The 23239-nt window shown below is 35.0% G+C and overlaps 4 protein-coding genes across 10 annotated transcripts; 3 read left to right on the top strand and 1 right to left on the bottom strand.

Annotated features, from left to right (window-relative positions):
* Positions 1-2037: 2037 nt before the first annotated feature.
* Positions 2038-7179, top strand: LOC130960798 (disease resistance protein RML1B-like). 2 transcript variants are annotated; one of them, XM_057886260.1, is made up of 7 exons: positions 2038-2569; positions 2718-3804; positions 3906-4211; positions 4288-5816; positions 6072-6283; positions 6398-6520; positions 6647-7179. In XM_057886260.1, exons 1-5 carry the CDS (start codon positions 2079-2081, stop codon positions 6091-6093), a joined length of 3435 nt encoding a protein of 1144 aa, XP_057742243.1. In that variant the 5' UTR covers positions 2038-2078; the 3' UTR covers positions 6094-6283; positions 6398-6520; positions 6647-7179. The 2 variants fall into 2 exon arrangements, with proteins under 2 accessions (XP_057742243.1, XP_057742242.1); XM_057886259.1 differs by having other exon boundaries at positions 6659-7179.
* A 1277-nt stretch (positions 7180-8456) lies between these two features.
* LOC130961052 (putative disease resistance protein At4g11170) lies at positions 8457-13839 on the top strand. Of its 5 annotated transcripts, none has more exons than XR_009079350.1 (7): positions 8457-9091; positions 9270-10356; positions 10457-10762; positions 10862-12637; positions 12922-12984; positions 13175-13624; positions 13755-13839. XR_009079350.1 is itself a non-coding variant. In XM_057886695.1 (4 exons), the coding sequence occupies exons 1-4, from the start codon at positions 8601-8603 to the stop codon at positions 12497-12499; spliced, it is 3522 nt and encodes a 1173-aa protein (XP_057742678.1). In that variant the 5' UTR covers positions 8457-8600; the 3' UTR covers positions 12500-13712. The 5 variants fall into 5 exon arrangements, 1 of the variants encoding a protein (XP_057742678.1); XR_009079347.1 differs by lacking the exon at positions 13755-13839 and having other exon boundaries at positions 13175-13383; positions 13507-13712; XR_009079349.1 differs by lacking the exon at positions 13755-13839 and having other exon boundaries at positions 13175-13383; positions 13511-13712.
* A 526-nt stretch (positions 13840-14365) lies between these two features.
* LOC130961053 (CLP protease regulatory subunit CLPX2, mitochondrial-like) lies at positions 14366-18778 on the bottom strand. 2 transcript variants are annotated; one of them, XM_057886696.1, is made up of 13 exons: positions 18045-18778; positions 17270-17399; positions 17066-17145; positions 16924-16974; positions 16721-16795; positions 16566-16643; positions 15948-16004; positions 15664-15734; positions 15480-15579; positions 15251-15355; positions 14970-15032; positions 14699-14821; positions 14366-14603 (listed from the first exon to the last, which is right to left on the bottom strand). In XM_057886696.1, exons 1-13 carry the CDS (start codon positions 18642-18644, stop codon positions 14448-14450), a joined length of 1689 nt encoding a protein of 562 aa, XP_057742679.1. In that variant the 5' UTR covers positions 18645-18778; the 3' UTR covers positions 14366-14447. The 2 variants fall into 2 exon arrangements, with proteins under 2 accessions (XP_057742679.1, XP_057742680.1); XM_057886697.1 differs by having other exon boundaries at positions 15948-16000; positions 16562-16643.
* Positions 18779-19071: 293 nt separating this feature from the next.
* LOC130961678 (transcription initiation factor TFIID subunit 11-like) lies at positions 19072-21351 on the top strand. The gene is made up of 5 exons (XM_057887662.1): positions 19072-19271; positions 19434-19818; positions 19927-20014; positions 20387-20486; positions 20636-21351. Exons 2-5 carry the CDS (start codon positions 19439-19441, stop codon positions 20761-20763), a joined length of 696 nt encoding a protein of 231 aa, XP_057743645.1. The 5' UTR covers positions 19072-19271; positions 19434-19438; the 3' UTR covers positions 20764-21351.
* Positions 21352-23239: the final 1888 nt, after the last annotated feature.

Below are 23239 nucleotides of genomic sequence, written 5' to 3' on the forward strand. Positions count from 1 at the left end.
TACAAACATATATATATTTTTTTACATAGGACATTTTTTGATTATATTAAATACAAAAATATCAAATAATTTTAACTTTAAATTTTTTGTAAAATAATCTCTAATAATTTTATTATTATTATTATTATTATTATTATTATTATTATTATTATTGAGTGACTATATATATATATAATGAATAAATTTATCATTATTTTTGTCCGAAAAATACAAAAAATATAGTGCAATTAATAATAATAATAATTTTATTTTATTTTATTTTTGGACAGGGGACTATTATGTCTAACAGAGAGAAAACGTTGAAGATTGATTTGTACATTAATTTTTCTTGGGGACTAAAATGTCCGTTTTTAAAATCTTCGGGACTGATCTGGGTATTACTCTGCCGAAAAATAAACTGGGGACTGATTTGTCTGCCGGAATAAAACCTTGGGGATTAATCTGTGTATTAATTTTTCTTAGAGACTAAAATGTCTGATTCTAAAATCTTCAGGGACTGATTTGGGTAATTACTCTCAATTTATTAGGTCTTGTAACACTATGCGAGGTTAGCATAAATTTGTAAACCCATTCTGAATCTTTTAAACAGTTGTGCCTATAACTTTAGCAAGTAATATTCAGTGAAGGACTCCTATCCTATTCCATATTTCCCCCATCTTCAGCTGCATACAACTGTGTTTGATATATAACAACTTGTTTAATCCACCCAACAAAGGATATATGATGTGAGTAATGAGAGAGCTATTATAGCGACATTGAACCATGCTCAAATAGCTGTACAGAACAGTATTATTCATATCTGAAATGAAATGATATTTAATTTTAGCAATTTTCCTTTGATTAAATAATGATGGCTCATTGATATGCTGCACACATCCATCGGGCGATTCAGTTTCTTAAAAGATTGCCGCAGCCTTCAATCTTTACCTGAAAACAGTATAATTTAGATGCAATATTTGGTTTAAGCAGTATCTACGTCTCCTTTAGAAGTTGTATGACAATCTTATCTCATCATGTTACAAGCAGCAGTTGGATATGAATTGAAACAGATACTACTAATATACACAAGATTTTATTTCAATTCGGGGTTGGATCAAACTATTTCTATGAAGAAAGAAATGCAAATGATGTTTGCTCAGTCCTAGAGTGTGGCTTTTCACTAATATATGTCTCAGATATCATGAATTTAATTCAACAAGTAGAGTTGGAGATGGAGCTTGTTCATAAACCATACAAATATGAGTGTAATGATGAATTGGATATCATTTCCCACGAATTTAAACATAACTTGCTTTTAAAGATGGGACAAGAACCAATGTCCCCTCACCAATAATTCTCCTCCTCCTCCTCTCTTTTCTTCCACAGGTATTGTATTAAGCTACTCAAATTCCCTCTCTATAATGAGATCTTTGTATCATTTATGTTTAGATAGTATGATATTCATTGCCATTGGTGTTTTTTGGCAGATTTGAATGAGTGAAGAGAAGGACTTGTTTATTAAACTATATGTGAATGTCATGACGGTAATGGGTTTTCAACATCCACAAATTAAGTCTTCATGAGCACAACTACATATTGCTAGAAAGTCGTAAAGTTATCTGTGACTCTGTCTTCTTAAATTTTAATAGTTCTGTTTTCTGTATATAATTCAATAATGTTGACTGTGAAAGGAGTATATTCAATGAAAAATTCCTACTTCAATAATGTTACTCATTTAATAACAACATGCATACATGCAACCATCGAATGTTAGACCTACTTCACAAATTCCCATGCAAGATGTCTATATCTATTTGCGTGTCACATGGTGGGGTTACATACAAAACAAAAGCGAATTTTCAATTTGGTTTTTCAATCCCACTTTTATTATTATATAACATAACACTAAGAATTGAGAGCTTTAAGAAAAGAATAGTGCACAAAGGGTCTTCTAATTAAGAAAGGAGGAGGAACCAGCCAAGAAACAACCAGGAAGATTCATATGTATCTATGTATGTACATTGACACTCTACTCATAGTCACTCACAACATCACTGTTGAAGATCTCACCACTGTCTACACTCTCTTCCTAATTTTCAATGGCTTCTTCTTCTTCTTTATTGGATGCTCCCAGAATCAAACATGATGTCTTCATCAGCTTCAGAGGAGAAGACATCCGCACTTCTTTTCTTAGCCATTTGAGAAAAGAGTTGCATCGTAACCATATCGATTTCTTTGTAGACGACGAGAAACTGCACCCTGGAGATGACATTTCATCCACGCTTATCCAAGCCATTGAAGAGTCTTCTATTTCCTTAGTCATCTTTTCGGAAAACTATGCTTCTTCAAGTTGGTGCTTGAATGAACTTTTGAAAGTAATTCAATGCATGAAACAAGATCAAAGGATTGTGATACCTGTTTTCTACAACGTTGTTCCTTCTGATGTGCGGCATCAGAATAATTCCTTTAAGGAGGCTTTTGATAAACACCAACATAGATTGAAGGGAAATATGATGAAGGTGCAAAGTTGGAGATTTGCTTTAAAGGAAGCTTCTAATTTATCTGGATTTCATTATCCATCAAAATATCAGTAAGTTCTTCTTTTTACTACTTATCCACTATATTGCCATATGCATACCTGCTAAGCTTTTTATTTTTTATTTTCTCATTGTTATACTTGTCTTCTTTTCAATTATACTTGTGATGTGTAATATTTTCTTATATTTTTTATACAACAGGGATGAATCTAAATTCATTGAAGAAATTGTGAATGATATCTCAGAGAAATTGTCATATATTTTTTCAATAGAATCCAAAGGTCTTGTCGGAATCGATGATAATTTTATAAGTGTTGAATCATTATTGGAAATTGAATCAAGCAAGGTCCGAATCATAGGAATTTGGGGGATGGGAGGAATAGGTAAAACTACTATTGCTGAATTCTTATTTGACAAATATTCTTCCCAATATGAAGGCAGTTGTATGTTGAAAAATGTAAGAGAAGAATCACAAAAGTTTGGTGTGCCTTATTTATGTGAGAAACTTCTTTCTGAGTTATTAGCCGGAGAAAGCCTTGTTTTGAAAGGATCATCCAAAGCAAGATCTGCTTTTATCCAGAGAAAGTTGAGTCGAAAAAAGGTTTTCATAGTGCTTGATGATATGGATACATTAGAGCAGTTTGAACATCTTGCTACACAATGGTTGGGACCAGGTAGTAGGATCATTGTAACTACCAGAGACAAGCATGTCCTTAGAAAGGTTCATGGAATATATGAGGTTCAAGGCTTGAGCTTTAAAAATTCCCTTAAGCTTTTTTGCTTGAATGCTTTTGACAAAGTCTATCCTGAAACTGGATATGAAGAGTTTTCTGAAATAGCAGTCAATTATGCAAATGGCGTTCCATTGGCTTTACGAGTTTTGGGTTCTTTTTTATACTCTAAAACCATAGAAGAATGGGAAAGTGCTTTGGAAAAACTCAAGATTTATCCTAATAAGGATATTTTTAATGTATTAAAATTGAGTTATGATGGGCTAGATGACTTAGAGAGGGAAATATTCTTGGACATTGTATTTTTTTTCAAAGGAGAAGATAAGGATGTTGTCATACCATTTCTAGAATCCTGTGGTTTTTTTCCAGCTATTGGCATAGGCAATCTTTCACGTAAAGCTCTTGTAACTATTTCAAAATATAATAGAATAGAAATGCATGACTTGATAGAACAAATGGGTCGAGAAATAGTTCGTCAAGAATCAATTAAAGACCCAGGAAGACGTAGCCGCTTAAGTAACTATGAGGATGTCTACAATGTATTGAAGAATAATAAGGTAAGAAAATCACATATTTGATTATTTTCCTTGATTACATGTGTTAATGCAGGAAATGCAACCAGCATCATAACATGTTTGGCTACTGGATTTGTTTGCAGGGGACAGAGTCGGTTGAAGGCATTATGTTGGACTTGTCTCAAATTAAAAGAGATATACACTTAGATGCTGACACTTTTAAAAAGATGCCTAATATAAGGTTTCTCAAATTTTATGATTCACGGAGGCAAAAGAAATCAGCGAATGTGTACGTTTCTTCAACTCTGGAGTCATTTCCGAACGAACTAAGATACTTGGAGTGGAGTGGATGCCCTGTGAAGTCTCTTGAGCCAAATTTTTGTGCTGAGAAGCTTGTTGAGCTTTCTATGCCAGATAGCCAAGTTTCTAAACTTTGGGATGGAATTCAGGTATACATATCTACATGTACAACAGCAACTTTTAGCCTTCTTCTCTTAATTGAAAATTAAATCTTAATTGTTATAGGATCTTGTAAATTTAAAGAAGATTAACCTTAGGGGATGCAAGCAGCTAGTGGAGCTTCCAGATTTTACTCACGCATCAAACCTTGAAGAAATATACCTCACTGAATGCGTAAGGTTGTTTGAACTTCATCCATCCATTTTATCCATCCACAAGCTCGAAATTCTGAATGTTTGGGGTTGCAAAGCACTAAAGAGTCTTAAAAGCAAGATCCATTTGAAATCCCTTAAAGAACTCGATGTTCGTTGCTGCACAAGCATGAAGGAATTTTCAGTGTCATCAGAGGAATTAACGAGTTTGAATTTCAATCGGACAATAATTGAAATGTTGCGATCATCAGTTGGCCGTCTCAGCAAGCTTGTAGAGTGTGATCTGAGTAATGTGAGACTTGAAACTCTTCCAAACGAGCTGTGTCTCTTAGTATCCCTTGAGAAACTAAATCTTCAAGGATGTAAACAGTTGATTGAACTCCCTCACAATATGAAAGCCCTGTCACGGTTACAGAATCTCAACATAACAGATTGCTGCAGCCTTGAATCTTTACCGGAGCTTCCACCATCTATCATACGTTTAGCTGCCACCAACTGCGCATCGCTGGAGAAATTATTGAATGCAGAGACAGTATTCAGTTTAAATCTAATGTCCATGTCATTTGAAAACTGCGAGAGACTTGATGAGCATTCATTCTTAGAATATGTGCATCATGCAATGATGGGAGTAGCAATTAGAGAGATATTGGCTGACATGCTGAAACATTGTTTGGGCCCTAATGACCAGCGTGGCAAGATTTTTTATCCCGGAAGCAAGGTTCCATCATGGATCAAATATCAGACAAGAGAGAGTGCAGTAACCGTTGACCTTGTTGCAGATCAACCTCATCATCTCGATACGCTAGTGGGTTTCATTTTGTGCTGTGTTGTTTATCATATTCCTTCTCATAGAGGGATTCCTCCAACTGGTCCTGCTCGTTCTGCAAAATGGCCTCCCAGATTCAGATGCGTATCCGATTTATTTGATAGTACACAGTTTGCTGAAACGAGTAGATGGAGCTCAGACCATGTTTGTATATGGTTTGAAGAAGTTCCTAGTCGCCATTCATTGCGTGACAAGAATGTTACATTTAAATTCGAAGCTGAATCAATTATGATAAATTATGTGGAAGGAAGGCCACGCTTGGACCTGTTAAAATGTGAATGGGAGGTGATAGGGTGCGGGGTTTGCCCACTATATGCCTCAGACATTCTGGATGTCTTCCAAAATGTGGATCCGGGGTTTCACTTCTTTTATGATAGATTTGACCTCGGATGGCCCAAACATTTTGATCAATCGGTTTTCACTCTTGACCAAGTGAAAACACAGATTGTTCAGAAGATGGAAGATCAACAAAAAGTTCTTCCATGGAGAAACTCTAGTCCCTTTTATGAGAGCCTGGATGAAGAAGAAAACCAAGGTGTTCAAAGAAACAATTCTCCTCGGTTACCTTCATGGCGGCTTTTGGTAACCAAAATATTAGCATTTGAGAAAATGTTAAGGTGAGAACATATTCCATGCCTGTTCCTCAAACTGAAAAGGATGAAACAACTTTAATTGGTTTATGTATTTAATAGGAAATTCTATATACAATGTTTGATTCCTTTTTGTGTTAGTATCAGTTAAGAAAATAAAAAATTTTACACCTCCACCCAGCTCTAACAAACTCTATTCTAGCAACAATAACACATAGCAATTTGTATATGAGAATGCCATACTGATAAATGTGCTAATGTGGTAAATTTTTTGGGGTGCAGAAATCACTTGTTCAATCAGTGAAGGCCGAGAAATTACTACTTCAGTCTTCTTCTATTGCAATTTGCATGTTTTGAAGAAAGACTTTGAATGTTCATGCAGCTTCAGATTTTACCATTGGTGGATCTAAGGTGCAAGTCCTTCCGATGGTTGTTGGCGATATACTGATTTATGCTTTTTAACTTAATTCATACTTCCCTTTAAAACAATTAAGGTAATATTGTTGATCTATTATCAGAACTGTCTCTTTTCAATTAGTTTTGATGTTTACTAATTACTTATATTGATTGTAATTTTTGGATGATGCTGTATTTGAATGGAGAGGCAGCTCTTGTTCTGCAGTTAGGTGTCCTTTTGAACTGTGACTCTCAGCATGCTGTTCATCTTACTCTATTGAAGAGTGAACATTTGAAGTGATATATATTCACAAAGTAGTCACACTGTGGAAAATGTAAGTCATATAGCCACTAACACTTGTCCATAACTATACATGCTTGCCTTTTATGTATCTACTTGATATTTCTTATTATGGTCTTGAAGTAGTTGGTGATTCACCCAATCCAACTTTTTTATAAAGTTTTCATTACAGGAAGTTCTTGCTGTCTTGGACAGTTGGACTTGGTCTTATGTTTGCTTCCCCAGAGACAATTCAGCTTGCCCCTATGAAGTGTCATGGTGATTGGTTATTTGCAAAACAAGAAGTTTGATCAATTGAGATAGGTCTTAGGTTGTAGCCTCTCTTCTTCACTGGAAAAGGAAATGCTTTGATAAATAGTGTGGAAATCGTTGGAATTCGGAGCATCTATGTTCATCAACCACTGGATAGTTGGTGCTAGTAATGTTAATAGTCAATTAATTAGGTTTTGTAACACTAGGTGAGGTTAGCTAAAATTTGTAAACCCATTTTGAATCTTTTAAATGGTTCTGCCTTTATCTTTAGCAAGTAATATCCAGTTAAGGACTCCTATCCTTTTCCATATTTCCCCATCTTCAGCTGCATACAGCAATATAACAACTTGTTTAATCCACCCAAAAAAGGCTACATGATGTGAGTAACGAGAGAGCTATAGTGACATTGAATTTAACATTATATTATGCTCATTAGCTGTACAGAGCAGTATTATTCATATTTGAAATGAAATGATATTTAATTTTAACAATTTTCCTTTCATTAATAATTATGCAAATAATGATGGCTCATTGATATACTGCACTCATCGATTGGGCAACTCAGTTTCTTAAAGATTCTGCAGCCTTCAATCTTTACCTGAAAACAATATTTAGTTTAGATGCAATATTTGGTTTAAGCAGTATCTACGTCTCCTTTAGAAATTGTATGAGATTGGATGAGCGTTTAGAGCGCGATATAACGAACAATCTTATCTCATCATGTTGCAAGCAGCAGTTGAATATAAATTGAGACAGATACTACTAATATACACAAGATTTTATTTCAATTCAGGCTTAGATCAAACTATTTCTATGAAGAAAGAAATGCAAATGATGTTTGCTCAGTCCTAGAGTGAAGCGTTTCACCAATATATGTCTCATATATCATTAGTTTAATTCAACAAGTATTGAATATGAGTGTAAACCGTACAAATATGAGTGTAATGATGAATTGGATATCATTTTCCACGAATTGAAACATAACTTGCTTTTAAAGATGCGACAAGAACCAATGTCCCCTCACCAATAATCCTCCTCCTCCTCTGTTTTCTTCATAGGTATTGTATTGAGCTACTCATATTCCCTTTCTATAATGAAATCTTTGTATCATTTATGTTTAGATAGTATGATATTCATTGCCATTGGTGTTTTTTTGCAGATTTGAATGAGTGAAGAGAAGGACTCATTTATTAAAGTATATATGAATGTCATGACGGTGATGGGTTTTCAACATCCACAAATTAAATCTTCATGAGCACAGCTACATAATGCTAGAAAGTTGTAAAGTTATCTGTGTCTTCCTAAATTTTAATAGTTCTGTATATAATTCAATAATGTTGACCGTAAAAGGAGTATATTCAATGAAAAATTCCTACTTCAACAATGTTACTCATTTAATAACAACATGCATACATGCAACCATCGAATTTTAGACCTACTTCACGAATTCCCATGCAAGATGTCTATATCTATTTGCGTGTCACATGGTGGGGTTACATACAAAACAAAAGCGAAGACAAAAAAAGTTCCATGTCTCGTGAAAAAAAAAAGCATAAGAAAGACCTTATAACATTGCTCCAGACGCGTTTGCTGAACATGAAAGGTGAACAAAATGAATTTTCAATTTGGTTTTTCAATCTCACTTTTATTATTATATAATATAACACTAAGAATTGAGAGCTTTAAGAAAAGAATAGTGCACAAAGGGTCTTCTAATTAAGAAAGGAGGAGGAACCAGCCAAGAAACAACCAGCAAGATTCATATGTATCTATTTATGTACATTGACACTGTACTCATAGTCACTCACAACATCACTGTGTTGAAGATCTCACCACTGTCTACACTCTCTTCCTAATTTTCAATGGCTTCTTCTTCTTCTTTATTGGATGCTCCCAGAATCAAACATGATGTCTTCATCAGCTTCAGAGGAGAAGATATCCGCACTTCTTTTCTTAGCCATTTGAGAAAAGAGTTGCATCGTTACCATATCGATTTCTTCGTGGACGACGAAAAACTGCACCCTGGAGATGATATTTCATCCACGCTTATTCAAGCCATTGAAGAGTCTTGTATTTCCTTGGTCATCTTTTCGGAAAACTATGCTTCTTCCACTTGGTGCTTGAATGAACTTGTGAAAGTAATTCAATGCATGAAACAAGATCAAAGGATTGTGATACCTGTTTTCTACAAAGTTGTTCCCTCTGATGTGCGGCATCAGAATAATTCCTTTAAGGAGGCTTTTGATAAACACCAACACAGATTGAAGGGAAATATGATGAAGGTGCAAAGTTGGAGATTTGCTTTAAAGGAAGCTTCTAATTTATCTGGATTTCATTATCCATCAAAATATCAGTAAGTTCTTCCTTTTACTACTAATTACTAAATCCACTACTCTAGTACTTAACTATATTGCCATATGCATATGCATACCTGCTAAGCTTTTTATTTTTTATTTTGTCATTGTTATACTTGTCTTCTTTTCAATTATACTTGTAATGTGTAATATTTTCTTATATTTTTTATACAACAGGGATGAATCTAAATTCATTGAAGAAATTGTGAATGATATTTCAGAGAAATTGTCATATATTTTCTCAATAGAATCCAAAGGTCTTGTTGGAATTGATGATAATTTTACAAGTATTGAATCACTATTGGAAATTGAATCCGGCGAGGTCCGAATCATAGGAATTTGGGGGATGGGAGGAATAGGTAAAACTACTATTGCTGAATTCTTATTTGACAAATATTCTTCCCAATATGAAGGCAGTTGTATGTTGAAAAATGTAAGAGAAGAATCACAAAAGTTTGGTGTGCCTTATTTATGTGAGAAACTTATTTCTGAGTTATTAGCTGGAGAAAGCCTTGTTTTGAAAGGATCATCCAAAGCAAGATCCGCTTTTATCCAGAGAAAGTTGAGTCGAAAAAAAGTTTTCATAGTGCTTGATGATATGGATACATTAGAACAGTTTGAACATCTTGCTACAAAATGGTTGGGACCAGGGAGTAGGATCATTGTAACTACCAGAGACAAGCATGTCCTTAGAAAAGTTCATGGAATATATGAAGTCCAGGGCTTGAGCTTTAAAAATTCCCTTAAGCTATTTTGCTTGAATGCTTTTGACAAAGTCTATCCTGAAACTGGATATGAAGAGTTTTCTGAAATAGCAGTCAATTATGCAAATGGCATCCCATTGGCTTTACGAGTTTTGGGTTCTTTTTTATACTCTAAAACCATAGAAGAATGGGAAAGTGCTTTGGGAAAACTCAAGATTTATCCTAATATAGACATTTTTAATGTCTTAAAATTGAGTTATGATGGGCTAGATGATTTAGAGAAGGACATATTCCTTGACATTGCATTTTTTTTCAAAGGAGAACATAAGGATGTTGTCATATCATTTCTAGATTCCTGTGGTTTTTTTCCTGCTATTGGCATAGGCAACCTTTCACGTAAAGCTCTCATAACTATTTCAAATCGTAATAGAATAGAAATGCATGATTTGATAGAGCAAATGGGTCGAGAAATAGTTCGTCAAGAATCAATTAAAGACCCAGGAAGACGTAGCCGCTTAAGTAACCATGAGGATGTCTACAATGTACTGAACAATAATAAGGTAAGAAAACCACATATTTAATTACTTTCCTTGATTGCATGTGTTAATGCAGGAAATGCGACTAACATGATAACATGTTTGGCCATTGGATTGTTTGCAGGGAACAGACTCAGTTGAAGGCATTATGTTGGACTTGTCTCAAATTAAAAGAGATCTACATTTAGATGCCGACACTTTTAAAAGGATGCCTAATATAAGGTTTCTTAAATTTTATGATTCATGGAGGCAAAAAGAATCAGCAAATGTGCACGTTTCTTCAACTTTTGATTCATTTCCAAAGGAACTAAGATACTTGGAGTGGAGTGGCTGCCCTGTGAAGTCTCTTCCACCAAATTTTTGTGCTGAGAAGCTTGTTAAGCTTTCTATGCCAAATAGCCAAGTTTCTAAACTTTGGGATGGAGTTCAGGTATAGATATCTACATGTATAAGAGCATCTTTTAGCCTTCTTCTCTTAATAGAAAATTAAGTATGTTAACATGTGATGATGGTCCCCTTATTGTTATAGGATCTTGTAAATTTAAAGAAGATTAACTTTTGGCGATGCAAGCAGCTGGTGGAGCTTCCAGATTTTACTAAGGCATCAAACCTTGAAGAAATAGAGCTGGATTATTGTGAAAGCTTATGTCAACTTCATCCATCTATTTTATCCATCCACAAGCTTAAATCCTTGAGTGTTCATGGTTGTAAAGAACTGAAGAGTCTTAAAGGCCAGATTCATTTCAAATTTCTTAAAAAACTCCATCTTCGTTGTTGCTCAAGCTTGAAGGAATTTTCATTGTCATCAGAGGAATTAAGAAGTTTGGATTTCAGAAGGACAGGAATTGATAAGTTGTACTCATCAGTTAGCCGTCTCACGAAACTTGTAGAGTTTGATCCGAGTAATGTGAGACTTGAAACTCTTCCAAACGAACTGTGTCTCTTGGTATCACTTGAGGTACTAAATCTTGAAGGCTGCAAACAGTTGATTGAACTCCCTCAAAGTATGAAAGTCTTATCGCGGTTACAAGAACTAAACTTAGAGGATTGCTTCAGCCTTCAATCCTTACCGGAACTTCCACCATCTCTTATACATTTATCTGCCACAAACTGCAGATCGCTGGAGAAATTGTTCAATATAAAGACAGTATTCAGCTTAAATCTAAAATCCATCTCTTTTGAAAACTGCGAGAGGCTTGATGAGCATTCATTCTTAGAATATGTGCATCTTACAATGATGGGAGTAGCAATTAGAGATATATTGGCTGACATGCTGCAATACAAAATTGAACCTCATGCTGATGATGACGATATTACGTTCTTCCCTGAATCCAACAGTCAGGTTTTTTATCCCGGAAGCAAGGTTCCACCATGGTTCATATATCAGACAAGAGAGGCTTCAGTAACTATTGACCTTCCTGCAGATCAACCATTGAACCAGCTAGTTGGTTTCATTCTCTGTTGTGTTGTTTATCATATTCCTTCCCATATAGAGTCTCCCACCACTAGTCGTGCTTTTTCTTCAAAACGGCCTCCCATAATCCGTTGTCAATACAGTGGTTTTGGGTATAGCAAACAGTTTGCTAAAACGAGTCGATGGAACTCGGATCATGTCTGCATATGGTTTCATGCTGCTCATAATCGTCAATGGCATGGCAACAATGCCACATTTAAATTCGAAGCTGAAACTCTATCTGAATTCAAAGTTGAAACTCGATGTGAAGATTATACGCCATGGAGAAAACGTATCCCATATGAATGGAGGGTCATAGAGGAATGGGAGGTCATAGGGTGCGGGGTTTACCCAATATATGCCTCAGACATCCTTGATGTCTTTCAAAAAGTGGATCCTCAGTTCCAGTTTTTTAGAGATAAAACCAGTTTGGAACGGGAATTTGGGATTGGGAGGACTTCTCAATCGGTTTACACTCTCGACGAAGTCAAGACAAGGATGATTCACAAGATGGAAGCAGACCAAAAAAGGTTCTCATCGGTTTCCAGGATTTGTCAAATTTCTAATAACAGGACCAGGATGTCACTGGTTTCCTCAAAACCACAAGAAGTATCTCAAAGTTTGAATGAAGAAGAAAACCAAGTCGATCAGAGAAACAGTTCTCCATTACCTAGGCGTTCGGTAACGAAGATGTTTAAGTGCTTGTTTGGGTGACGTTAAGTTGATATCTTTTTTTAATAAAAAAATTTACTTTTATTTTTTCATAAAATCTTTTAAAAAAATATAACTTAAAAAAAAATATTTTCTTAGAAACTCATTCAAATAAGCACTAGACATTTCCGAAATAGTAAGGTGAGAACGTATTCCATGCTTCATTGCTTCTTACTTAAACCGAAAAATTATTTCCACGAATTAGAAAAATGTCGAAGATACAAGGTGATCCAATGTTTACATTTGGATCATAAAAGAATGACATTAATCAAGATTCAAACTGCACTATTTGGATCACCTTAGTGTATGATGTACCAAGGTGGTGGTATATCATAACTTCGTCCATAAATAAATAAATTTATCCTAAATAATTGAAGCAATTTTTAATGTGAGCAAGTCTAACAGGGAGTTTAATACTTGGACAGAGTAAATTACTTCTTTGATCAGTGGAAGCTTAATTAGTTTTTGGTGTGAGGAATGCTGCCAAGGTAATCTCATATTTCCATCCTCATTCTCTTTCGTTGTCTTATTCATGTCTTAATATATATTGGTCTGTAATTATGATTTATGAATGAATTTTTCCATCCTTCCAAGGAATGATCACTGTCAGAACAACTTGTATATGAGAATGTCATACTGACTAATGTGCTAATGTGGTTAAGGTTCATCTTGGTGCAGAAATCACTTCCTTGATAGGTGAAGGCCGAGAGATTACTACTTCGGTCCTCTTCTATTGCATGTTGTGATAAAAGGCTTGGAATATTCATGCTGCTTTAGATTTTAATATTGGAGTATCTAAGGGGCAAGTCCTTCCCATGGTTGTTGCTTGTTGGCAATGAAGTGATTTATGCTTTTTAACTTAATTCACACTTGTTTAAGAAATTAAGGTAATCTTATTAATCTTTTATCAGAATTGTGTCTTTTCTATTAGTTTTTATGTTTATTAATTACTTAAGTCGATGTACAACTGATTTTTAAACTGTTGGATGGTGTTATATTTGAATGGAGAGGCAGCTCTTATTCTGCAGATGCCCTTTTGAACTGTGACTCTCAGCATGTTGTTCATCTTATCCATTGAAGAGTGAGCATTGAAAATGATACATAGAAAGTAGTGACACCAAGGAAAATGTAAGTGGTAAAGCCACTAACACTTCTCCATAAATATACATTCTTGGCTTTCATGTACCTAGTTGATATTTCTCACTATGGTCATGAAGTAGATGTTGATTCACCTAATCTAATTAAGTTTTCATCATAGGGAGTTCTTGTTCTCCTGGATTTGGTTTTATGTTTGCTTCCCCGGAGACAATTCAGCTTGCCTCCATGAAGCGACATCATGATTGGTTATTTGCAAAACAAGAAGTCTGTTCAGTTGAGATAGGTATTAGCTTGTAGCCTCTTCTTTAATGGATAGGGAAATGCTTTGAAAAATGGTGTGGAAATCGTTGGAACTCGGAGCATCTATGTTCACCAACCAGTGGATAGTTGGTGCTAGTAATGTTAATAGTCAATTTATTAGGTTTTGTAACACTAGGTGAGGTTGGCTAAAATTTGTAAATCCATTCTGAATCTTTAAATAGTTCTGCTGCTTATAACTTTTCTTTATCCATCAAGAGCAAGTAATATTCGGTGAAGGACTCCTATCCTATTGCATATTTCCCCATCTTCAGCAGCACACAACAGTGTTTGATATATAACTTGTTAAATCCAACCAAGAAAGAATATATGATGTGTTGTGACTAATGAGAGAGCTATTATAGAGAGATTGAATTTAACATTATACCATGCTCATTAGCTGTACAGAACAGTATTATTCATATTTGCTCTTAGTTATTTTTTACCCTCCTTTTTATTTGAGGGTGGGGAGGTATATACCATAAGGATAATAACAAGAAAAAGATGCAATAAAGAGAAAAAAAAGCATGGTAAGGAAGATTCTGACAAGTATTATCTATGTACAAACATATGCTGATGTTTGATCCTCCAACGCTCCATCATCATCACTGTACAGGATTTTTGCGCCACAGCCAGGGCCATCCAATGAACCGACAGCCTCTTCGTCAACCAGCACTGCTTTTACATTGTCAACATCCACCTTGTTTGGAATCTGAGGATAAGGCAATCAAAATTCAGAAAAGACACATTTATATTAATAAAAATGAAAACAGAATAAAATCTGACACTAAAATATATAGAATGTACCTCAAACATTGCTTCAGTAAGAACATTTTCTAACAAGGCTCTTAAACCACGGGCACCAGTGTTCTTTGCCATGGCTTTCTTAGCAATCAATCTCAGTGCAGTATCAGTGAAATGTAAATTGACCTGAAACATTGGATCAGACATAAGTCACTGAAAAGAGGTTACCATGCCAACAATATTGAACAACCCAATGAGGTATGTTGGAGAAGAAGAATTTAAGCACAATAAGAATCGGGATAAAACATGAATGGGAAAAAGACTAACAGCTTACATTGTTCATTTCGAACATCTTTCTGTATTGTTTAACAAGGGCATTTTTAGGTTCAACAAGGACCTGCGTTTCATAAAAAGTTTTGTCAGAAGCAGTGGAATTCACAAAGCTGATAGAGGGCTACTAGGTGTATTCACATATTTTATAAGAATCAACGATGAAGTATTTGGCTCATATTTTAAGGGCTACTTAGATGTATTCACATTCGTATTTAAATATAATGAAAAAATGGACTCCAAAGCGGAAATTGGACATGCATTTGCCATAGACATTCTAGATACCTGAAAAAGTTGTTCCTCGTTCAAAGCGGACAAACCAGATAGAATTGGAAAACGGCCCACAAATTCAGGAATGAGACCATATGCAATCAAATCACCACTTTCTACCTGAAAGCCCAAATATTACTGCATTATCTACATAAATTTATGCTAGTACTCAGCGAAGTAACAAACACAAAAAATGAAAAAAAAATGCATGGCCAAAATACAATATTTAAGTATAAGATCTCACCTTCTCAAGAAGTGACGATGTGACTAGAGCATCAGTGAATCCAGAAGTCCTCATGTTTGCACAAACTGGTGCTCCAAACCCAATGGATGAGTTTTGCTGCCTGGAAAGGGGAACGACTTCAACTGAAATTCCCAATCACAATCTACAGGGATGCATGCCACATAGTGGCAGAATATGGCCTCACCTTTCAGAGATGGTTTTCTCCAAATTAACAAAGGCCCCTCCACATATAAAAAGAATATTCTTTGTATCAATCTGCCAAACATCATGCAAGGTTATCGGATACACGAGAAAACAGAAAGTCTGCGATTTCAAACTCTTCAATTCTATATTAATTTTCTTTCGAAACCAACTCTCTTATCTTCTCATGACAAGAATATCCTCAATTCTAAATTTCAACCATTAGTGGTACTTTCTCTTATCTATGTCAATAAGGAATAAATGTAAATTCTGTTTGTGCGAACCCACCAGAATGTTATCACCAGCATGATGCTTGCTAGCTCCTTTATCAGGTACACTCACTACCTGAAAGGAAAAGATAGAAAATACAAGAATATAGTATATAAATAGAAGATCACAAGCATACTTCAAAGTTTTAAAATCATTAAATTATATGGATGCAAGTCTATTTTATTTTCTAAATACTTCCCCCATAGTCGACTAATGCTTATGCAAATGTGTACAATGGTTTCATCCAATTGCTAATCATTTTCTAGGGCTACCTAAATCTGATGCAATGTTACTCCAAACAATGTTTCTCTATTGACAATGTAAAACACACATGAAATCATATGCAATCTGCAGGTTGTCTTTTTTTTTTTTTTTTTTTTTGTGTGTACAAGTTTTACGAGGAAAAATAAAGGTTCCATACTGCTGGATTATTCACAACGAATAAAGGTTTCACACTGCTGGACTATGTCACAATGATTCAACAAACTTTTATATTGATTACCAACTGCCAAATTTCTGGGTTGGGACTTGGGTCTGCTATGTAAAGATTTATAAAAAAACACAGGATAGACAAAATGGAAGAAATAAAGTAGTTATCAAAAGCCAAAAGGGAGTCTTAATATAAAATTTACCCACAGTGCTTTCCAGCATTTTTAGCAAGGCCTGCTGCACACCCTCCCCAGATACATCTCTTCCAATATTTCTACTCTCAGCCTGACAAACTAGCCAAAATCAACATTTTATGCAATTACAGAAAAATATTAAATCAAAATTTTATAAAAGTAGGAAACCTTCTTAGTGATCTTATCAACTTCATCAACATAGACAATTCCCCGCTGAGCTAATTCCACATCAAAATCCGCTTCCTAAAAAGAGTCCATCAAGAAAAGTTTCAGAAAAGTTGAAGAATCTGTATCTACCACTAAGACTGAATGAAAAAGACAATAATCTATATAGAGCAAACAGTAGGTGAATAGAGAGTTCAAGGACATACCTCAAGAAGCCTATATAATATTGATTCAACATCTTCTCCCACATAACCCGCCTGAAAAAGAAAAACTGCATTTATCAGTAAAACAAAGTCCATAAAACAAATGATATAGAACACATACACAAGAAGATATTGTGGAACCTGCCTGAGTCAGTGTTGTTGCATCTGCTATGGCAAATGGTACGTTCACAGCACGTGCCAGTGTTTTCGCAAGCAACGTCTTGCCTACAATTCCCAGCAAAAGTGACAACTGAGTCTCACTACAATCCATTATTACAAATTACAGAGAAACACACACTCTCTTTCTATTCTGGAAGGGTAATGATGTAGTGAAATAGCAATGTGATACCTGAGCCTGTTGGACCAATAAGCATGACATTGCTTTTCTCTGGTTCAACCACATCATCTCCATCTTCTGATTGGTTGAGGGAAGCAAGATGAATCCTGCTGTAGTGGTTGTAAACAGCCACCGAAAGAACCTTTGAGTTGAGAATAAAAACTACATTAATATATATATCAGGGTAAAAAGGGGAAAAAAAAAGAAAAATAACCAAGAAGAGAATTCATGAACCTATATATTACACAATTATGTCGATTTACTTAATACAGACAACTATTCCAATGATTACCCTATACATGACGATAACTCCCATATAATAAATAAAACAATGGATGGAGTTGAAAATCTTATCGTTTATTTCAAAACACTAGTGTCATGCAGAGAGAATCTAAGACATAAGAATTTCATAAATATATGCAATCATGAATATAGTACATATTCCAAAGCAAAATTCAAGCATTTATGCATCATAGGCAGGCAATGAATAAAGTGAAGCTACATTGCCAAAAACAGGTTGCTGCAAATAAATGGCAATACAAATGCAGCTTATGAGTGGTTTGATAAAAGCAAATCATGGGGTAAGTGTTATTTCAGCACACACTACTCCGGCAAACATTTTCCAGAAAATTTTCTTGCTATGAAGCATTTTCCTAATGACTAATCACTACGCTCGAACTAGTATTATCCCTACTACCAGTATATGAAAGAATAGCTTCATATCAAAAACTAAATAAATTAAACTTGAAATCAAATAAAATGAAATGAAAAGCTGAAGGTTCGCAACCTTTTTCGCTTTCTCCTGGCCAACAACATAGCGATTGAGCGCTTCAAATATCTGCTTCGGCGTTAGCAAATCACTCTTCTTCTTCGCCAAATCGTGAGAAGAAGAAGCAGCTAGAGCACGATGACGATTACAATCATGATCATGAACCGGAGGTCTCAGAGGAGCGTTAACCCGACCGATTTCGAAGAACTCGCCGTGGAGAGGTGAGAGTTTGACGGGCCTGAAATAGAAGGCGGTCCTGCAAGACGGGCAAAGGTTGAGGGCCTGGTATAGGCCCGGGGGTGCGGCATGGGCCGAGATGGAGAGTGGTCTGTTGGAGAAGACAACTGTGATGGGCTTTGAGCAGCGCGGGCAGTTCGCCTCAGTTCTTATGTGGTCGTAACGGTCATCGTTTCCGGACCACCACCTCCTTCCTCCTCCTCCTCCCTCTGATTTGTGCCGTGCACAGCAGAACTTGGGGGCTCTGTGATCGAGGGTTTTGAAACCGCCACTAACAGAATTCCAAGAGTGACGGTGAAGTGATAGGAAGCGAGGAATCAGTCTCATCGTGATGGTGGTTGTTCCATTGTTGTTGATGATCCTTCTGGCTATTGAAAACATGGATTCAGTTTCTGAAAATTTTCTTCTCTTCCCTTTCCTTTTTCATAACATGGCTTCCTTAATTTTGGTGCTTGCAAACATAGTTCGGGAAGAGAGCAGCTGAGCTGAGTAGTGATGATAAGCGGAAATAGATAACTAATTATGAAAAAATAATTATTTTACTAGTAATATTAACATGTTTTATATTGTGAATTAATAAAAACATGGAAACTATATTTGTAATATATATATTCTTTTCATGTTATCTCCGGTTCAAGCCAAAATATTTGTTGTTGGCCAGTAAATTATTATATTACATACATAAAAAATATTTAAACACTTAAAGTTGATAAATAAGCTGATTATTCAGCTAATTTAAAGTTGGTTATCTTTATAAATTAATATTTAACATTAATTTTTTTTTTTGACTTGCAGTAGAGGGCTTAAAGCCCAAAAGGAAAGGGAAAAAACAGAGACCCCTAACAAGCTTGAAAACCCAGACAAGCTTGACTCCCTCTTCTCTTCCCTTCCATCATATCTCATCCGCCACATCACCACATCTTCCATTTTCCCGCCACATTTGGTTGTCTTCCCCGCACCCAAGTAAAACAAGCGCCGCCTACAACACTCAGATTCGATTTGTCTGAGGTGATGCTTATGCACAAAGTTTCTTTTCCCAGTTAATTTAGTTAGCTTGCAAAATGAAAGGAAAAATCAGTATTCTTTGACCGGTTATAATTATTTGTATGAACTTTGAATTTGGGAATGTTATTGGCTGATGAAGAAATTTATGTGTTGATTGATATGTAGAAAGAATGAAGCAATCAAAGGATCCGTTTGAAGCAGCGTTCGAGGAGCAAGAGGATTCTCCGCCTGAATCCCCAGCTGACGCCTCCGCGGACGCACGGCAAAACCCTAATTCTTCAATTGCCGCTCATAGTTCCCAATCCCAACCTCAAGACCAGCTCCAGCTCCCTCATGACGACAATGCCAAAAAGGGTCCTTCACAATTCACCCCTGGCAGTGGCAGCGGCAGTGCTAATGCCAGTGCCAGTGGTTCCTTCACTGCCACCGCTGGAGCTGGCACTGGGATGAAGAGCAAAGAAGAGGAGGAGGAAGAGGAGGAGGAGAACATGGACGTTGAGCTCGGAAAGTTCCCTTCGAGCGGCGATCCTGATAAGATGGCCAAGATGCAGTATGTTATTGGTTATTTTTTGTTGATCTCGCTTTTATTTACCATTTTCATTGCATCTATTTGTTTTGGGCTTAATTATTTATTTATTTATTTATTTTTTGCTTTTAGGGCTATATTGTCACAATTCACTGAGGAACAGATGAGCAGATATGAATCATTCCGCAGGGCCGGATTTCAGAAATCTAACATGAAAAGAGTATGGTTCCTCAACTTCTATGTGCCATCTCCCAAATTGATTTGCTAAAAATATAACGTTTAAACTATTGTGCTATCCAATAATTTAAATTTTAAATTGTTCTGATTGAGTGTATTAGTTTGGTTGGGTTCTTTTTTCCCAATACTTGGACACTTGAAACCTTATTTGCATTCTCTCCTTGGTTAATCTTCAAGATTGGTTTTTATTACATATTACCTTGGTTCTGAATCATTGATACTTTCGGGCTTATGCATTTGTATAGTAGTTTACAAATTGCTATTTTTGCATTGTAATTTGCACTGTAGTTTATATCATAGTAAGACGAGATTGTTTACAACTTGCCTCTTCTTTCTTCTCTTGATATTCAAACAGTTATTAGCAAGCATCACTGGGACGCAGAAAATTTCCGTGCCGATGACAATCGTAGTATCAGGGATCGCGAAAATGTTTGTTGGTGAAGTTGTTGAAACAGGTATGGGAAGTTCCCATTTATAGCTTACAAGCATGAGATGGTTCATGCACGATGTTTTTAAGGTCAAAATCTCGCAGTTCTTGGTCCTAAGAAGGCCAATATTCTGATTCCAAAAGTTCCCGTTGATAAAAACTAGTACTTTTTTGCAGCTAGAATAGTGATGCAAGAGAGGAAGGAATCAGGACCAATTCGTCCATGTCACTTGAGAGAAGCATATAGACGATTAAAGCTTGAAGGAAAAATATTTAAAAGACCAATGTCGAGGCTCTTCCGGTAAATGTATGAATTGTGAATGTAGTGGATGATGTCACTGGTTTGCAGCAGTGTCTTGTAGGTAGATTTGGTACTCGCTACTCAGTACCTTCATGGCCTCATTCGTGCATCCTGATATTTGTTACTGTTTGTAGGTAAATTTGGAATATTTTCCCATTCCTTTATCAAATATTAAATTTGTGAACACAATAATTATAGGCCTCAACGTCTGTTCTATCTATGTTGAGGTTGAAATGCATATCTGTGCTGCAATGACAGATGCTGTATATTGCATTGCAAAGCTTACTGTGTTAAATAGATAGCTAGCTTGAATAACTTGGGAGAAGGAGAACTAGAAGAGGATTTGAGCTTGGTTGCAAGAGATCTCAGTTAACTATTAGGGTCAAACTAATGTATAGTCTAGGATTTTGCTCCTCTAAAGTAAAAGTTTGTCCAAGCTATTTTAATCCCTATTAATGCTAAAGTTGAATAATTAAATTTTGGGTAGTAAGTATACTTATATGTCCTTGGAGTTGAATGATGTAATGTCTTACTCCCCAAATTTGGGTTGAGTTATCTATGAACTATCTAAAAGAAATTCTGGATTTTGGTATTTTCTGTTTGATTTGTGATTTCTACTTGTTGGGTTGAGATACTATTGCTTATTTAGGGTTTAGGGATTAAAATAGCTTTTGGTTATTTTCTAAGGCATATGTACCCCTTTCACCTCAGCTACCGGTGACTATGTTTCAAAGAATTTTGTGCTCCTTATTGAAATAAAAGCTTCCTTATTGAAAGAAAAGTCTGACCATTGGTTCTAATATATTGTCCATTTTTGGTTATCTTTGAGATTGATTCTAAACAACTATTTTAGATAAAATGAATAAAATAAAGGAAAACTTGTTTTCCGTATCTTTTTTAATGAAAAATACTATATATATATATATATATATATATATATATATATATATATATTTGTTTGTTTTATTAATAGATGACAAACTAAAATATAACAAGTTTACTTAAATTATGAGTAAAGTATTGTTTTTGTCCCCAACGTTTGGAGTAAGTCCTATTTGTGTCCCTAACGTTTAAATCGTCCTATTTGTATCCTAACGTTTATAAAAGTGATTTAATGTTATCCTACTATCGATTATACTAACAAATCAGATTATATTTTTCAACTATTCTCACTTGGATGTATTCATTCTCAATTAGGTCTCACTTGGATGTGTTCGATTTTAATATTATACCCACTATTTATGTTTAGATTCAATTATGTCCCTAGAAAAGTAAATTATGTAAATATTGTAGGAATTAGTTTCAACTTTTGATGAGCTATTTTTCGGAGTTGATCATGGATTCTATCCCAATTCTAACTTAAAGAAGAAATTTTTAAAACTCAAACTAAAGCGTTCATGATGTGTAATTGATGGCAGGATAATATTGAATCACTTTTACAAACGTTAGGGATACAAATAGGAAAATTTAAACGTTAGGAACACAAATAGAATTTATCCCAAACGTTGGGGACAAAAACCATACTTTACTCTTAAATTATTTATAATAGAAGAAAGAAACATATCTATATCCTAATATTTTTGGTATAGAAGTAATTAATAATCTTTTTGTAATTTGTGGTTGGTTAATAACTATCTATTGTAAACAACTTTGCTTTTAAGTTTTGTTCGTGTTTGTTCACTTAGGTTTGCTTCACCTAAATGTTGATCTTGTATATATATTTTGCTCAGTTAACTGTAAAATTAATGTCACATTGTCACATGTATTCAACTCAAATATCTTAACAACACAATTTCGATTTTCTTTCTTTAGTTTCGTGGCTTTCTAATAAGTACAAATCGTCGCCACATACATATTCTTTTTTAAAAATTTATCTATCAATCCCTCAGGAAAAAAAATTACACGTTAGTTTTGCACTTGTATATCAAAATATATTTCCGTGCTAATTTTAACACAAGATGTTATTTCGAATAATTATTTTTACTGATTAAAACATGCATGTCATTTTAACATAAAGTTCTATGCACAACATAATCCTGCTTCAATTCTTCAGGTTGGTGGAGATCAGTTCTCACTCCCCCTCTATAAATCTTGCCAAATTACCAATTCAACAAGTTTTTTAATTTTCAACTTTTATTTTTTAAATAGAACATTTTTTTATTAGTAATTTTGTCTCAAAAACTAAAACCAAACATTTCCTCTACCTCTAACTAAAATAAATAAATAAATAAAAACGAGTAAAGTACTAAATTGATCTCTTACGTTTGGGTGTAATCTTGTTTTAGTTCTTAAGGTTTAAAGTATCCTATTTAAATCCAAAAAAGCTTTATTTAGTTTCAATGTAGTCCCACCATGAGGTTAAAGTTAAATAATTAACGAAATGTCTTATATAACAGCAAGGTCGATAATCTAGAGAAGAAGTACAAGCTCCAGAGACACAAAATTAACCGTGGATGCATCAATACATTTATTTATCATTC

This window comes from Arachis stenosperma, chromosome 2 (assembly GCF_014773155.1).
Source record: "Arachis stenosperma cultivar V10309 chromosome 2, arast.V10309.gnm1.PFL2, whole genome shotgun sequence".
Lineage (NCBI taxonomy): Eukaryota > Viridiplantae > Streptophyta > Magnoliopsida > Fabales > Fabaceae > Arachis > Arachis stenosperma.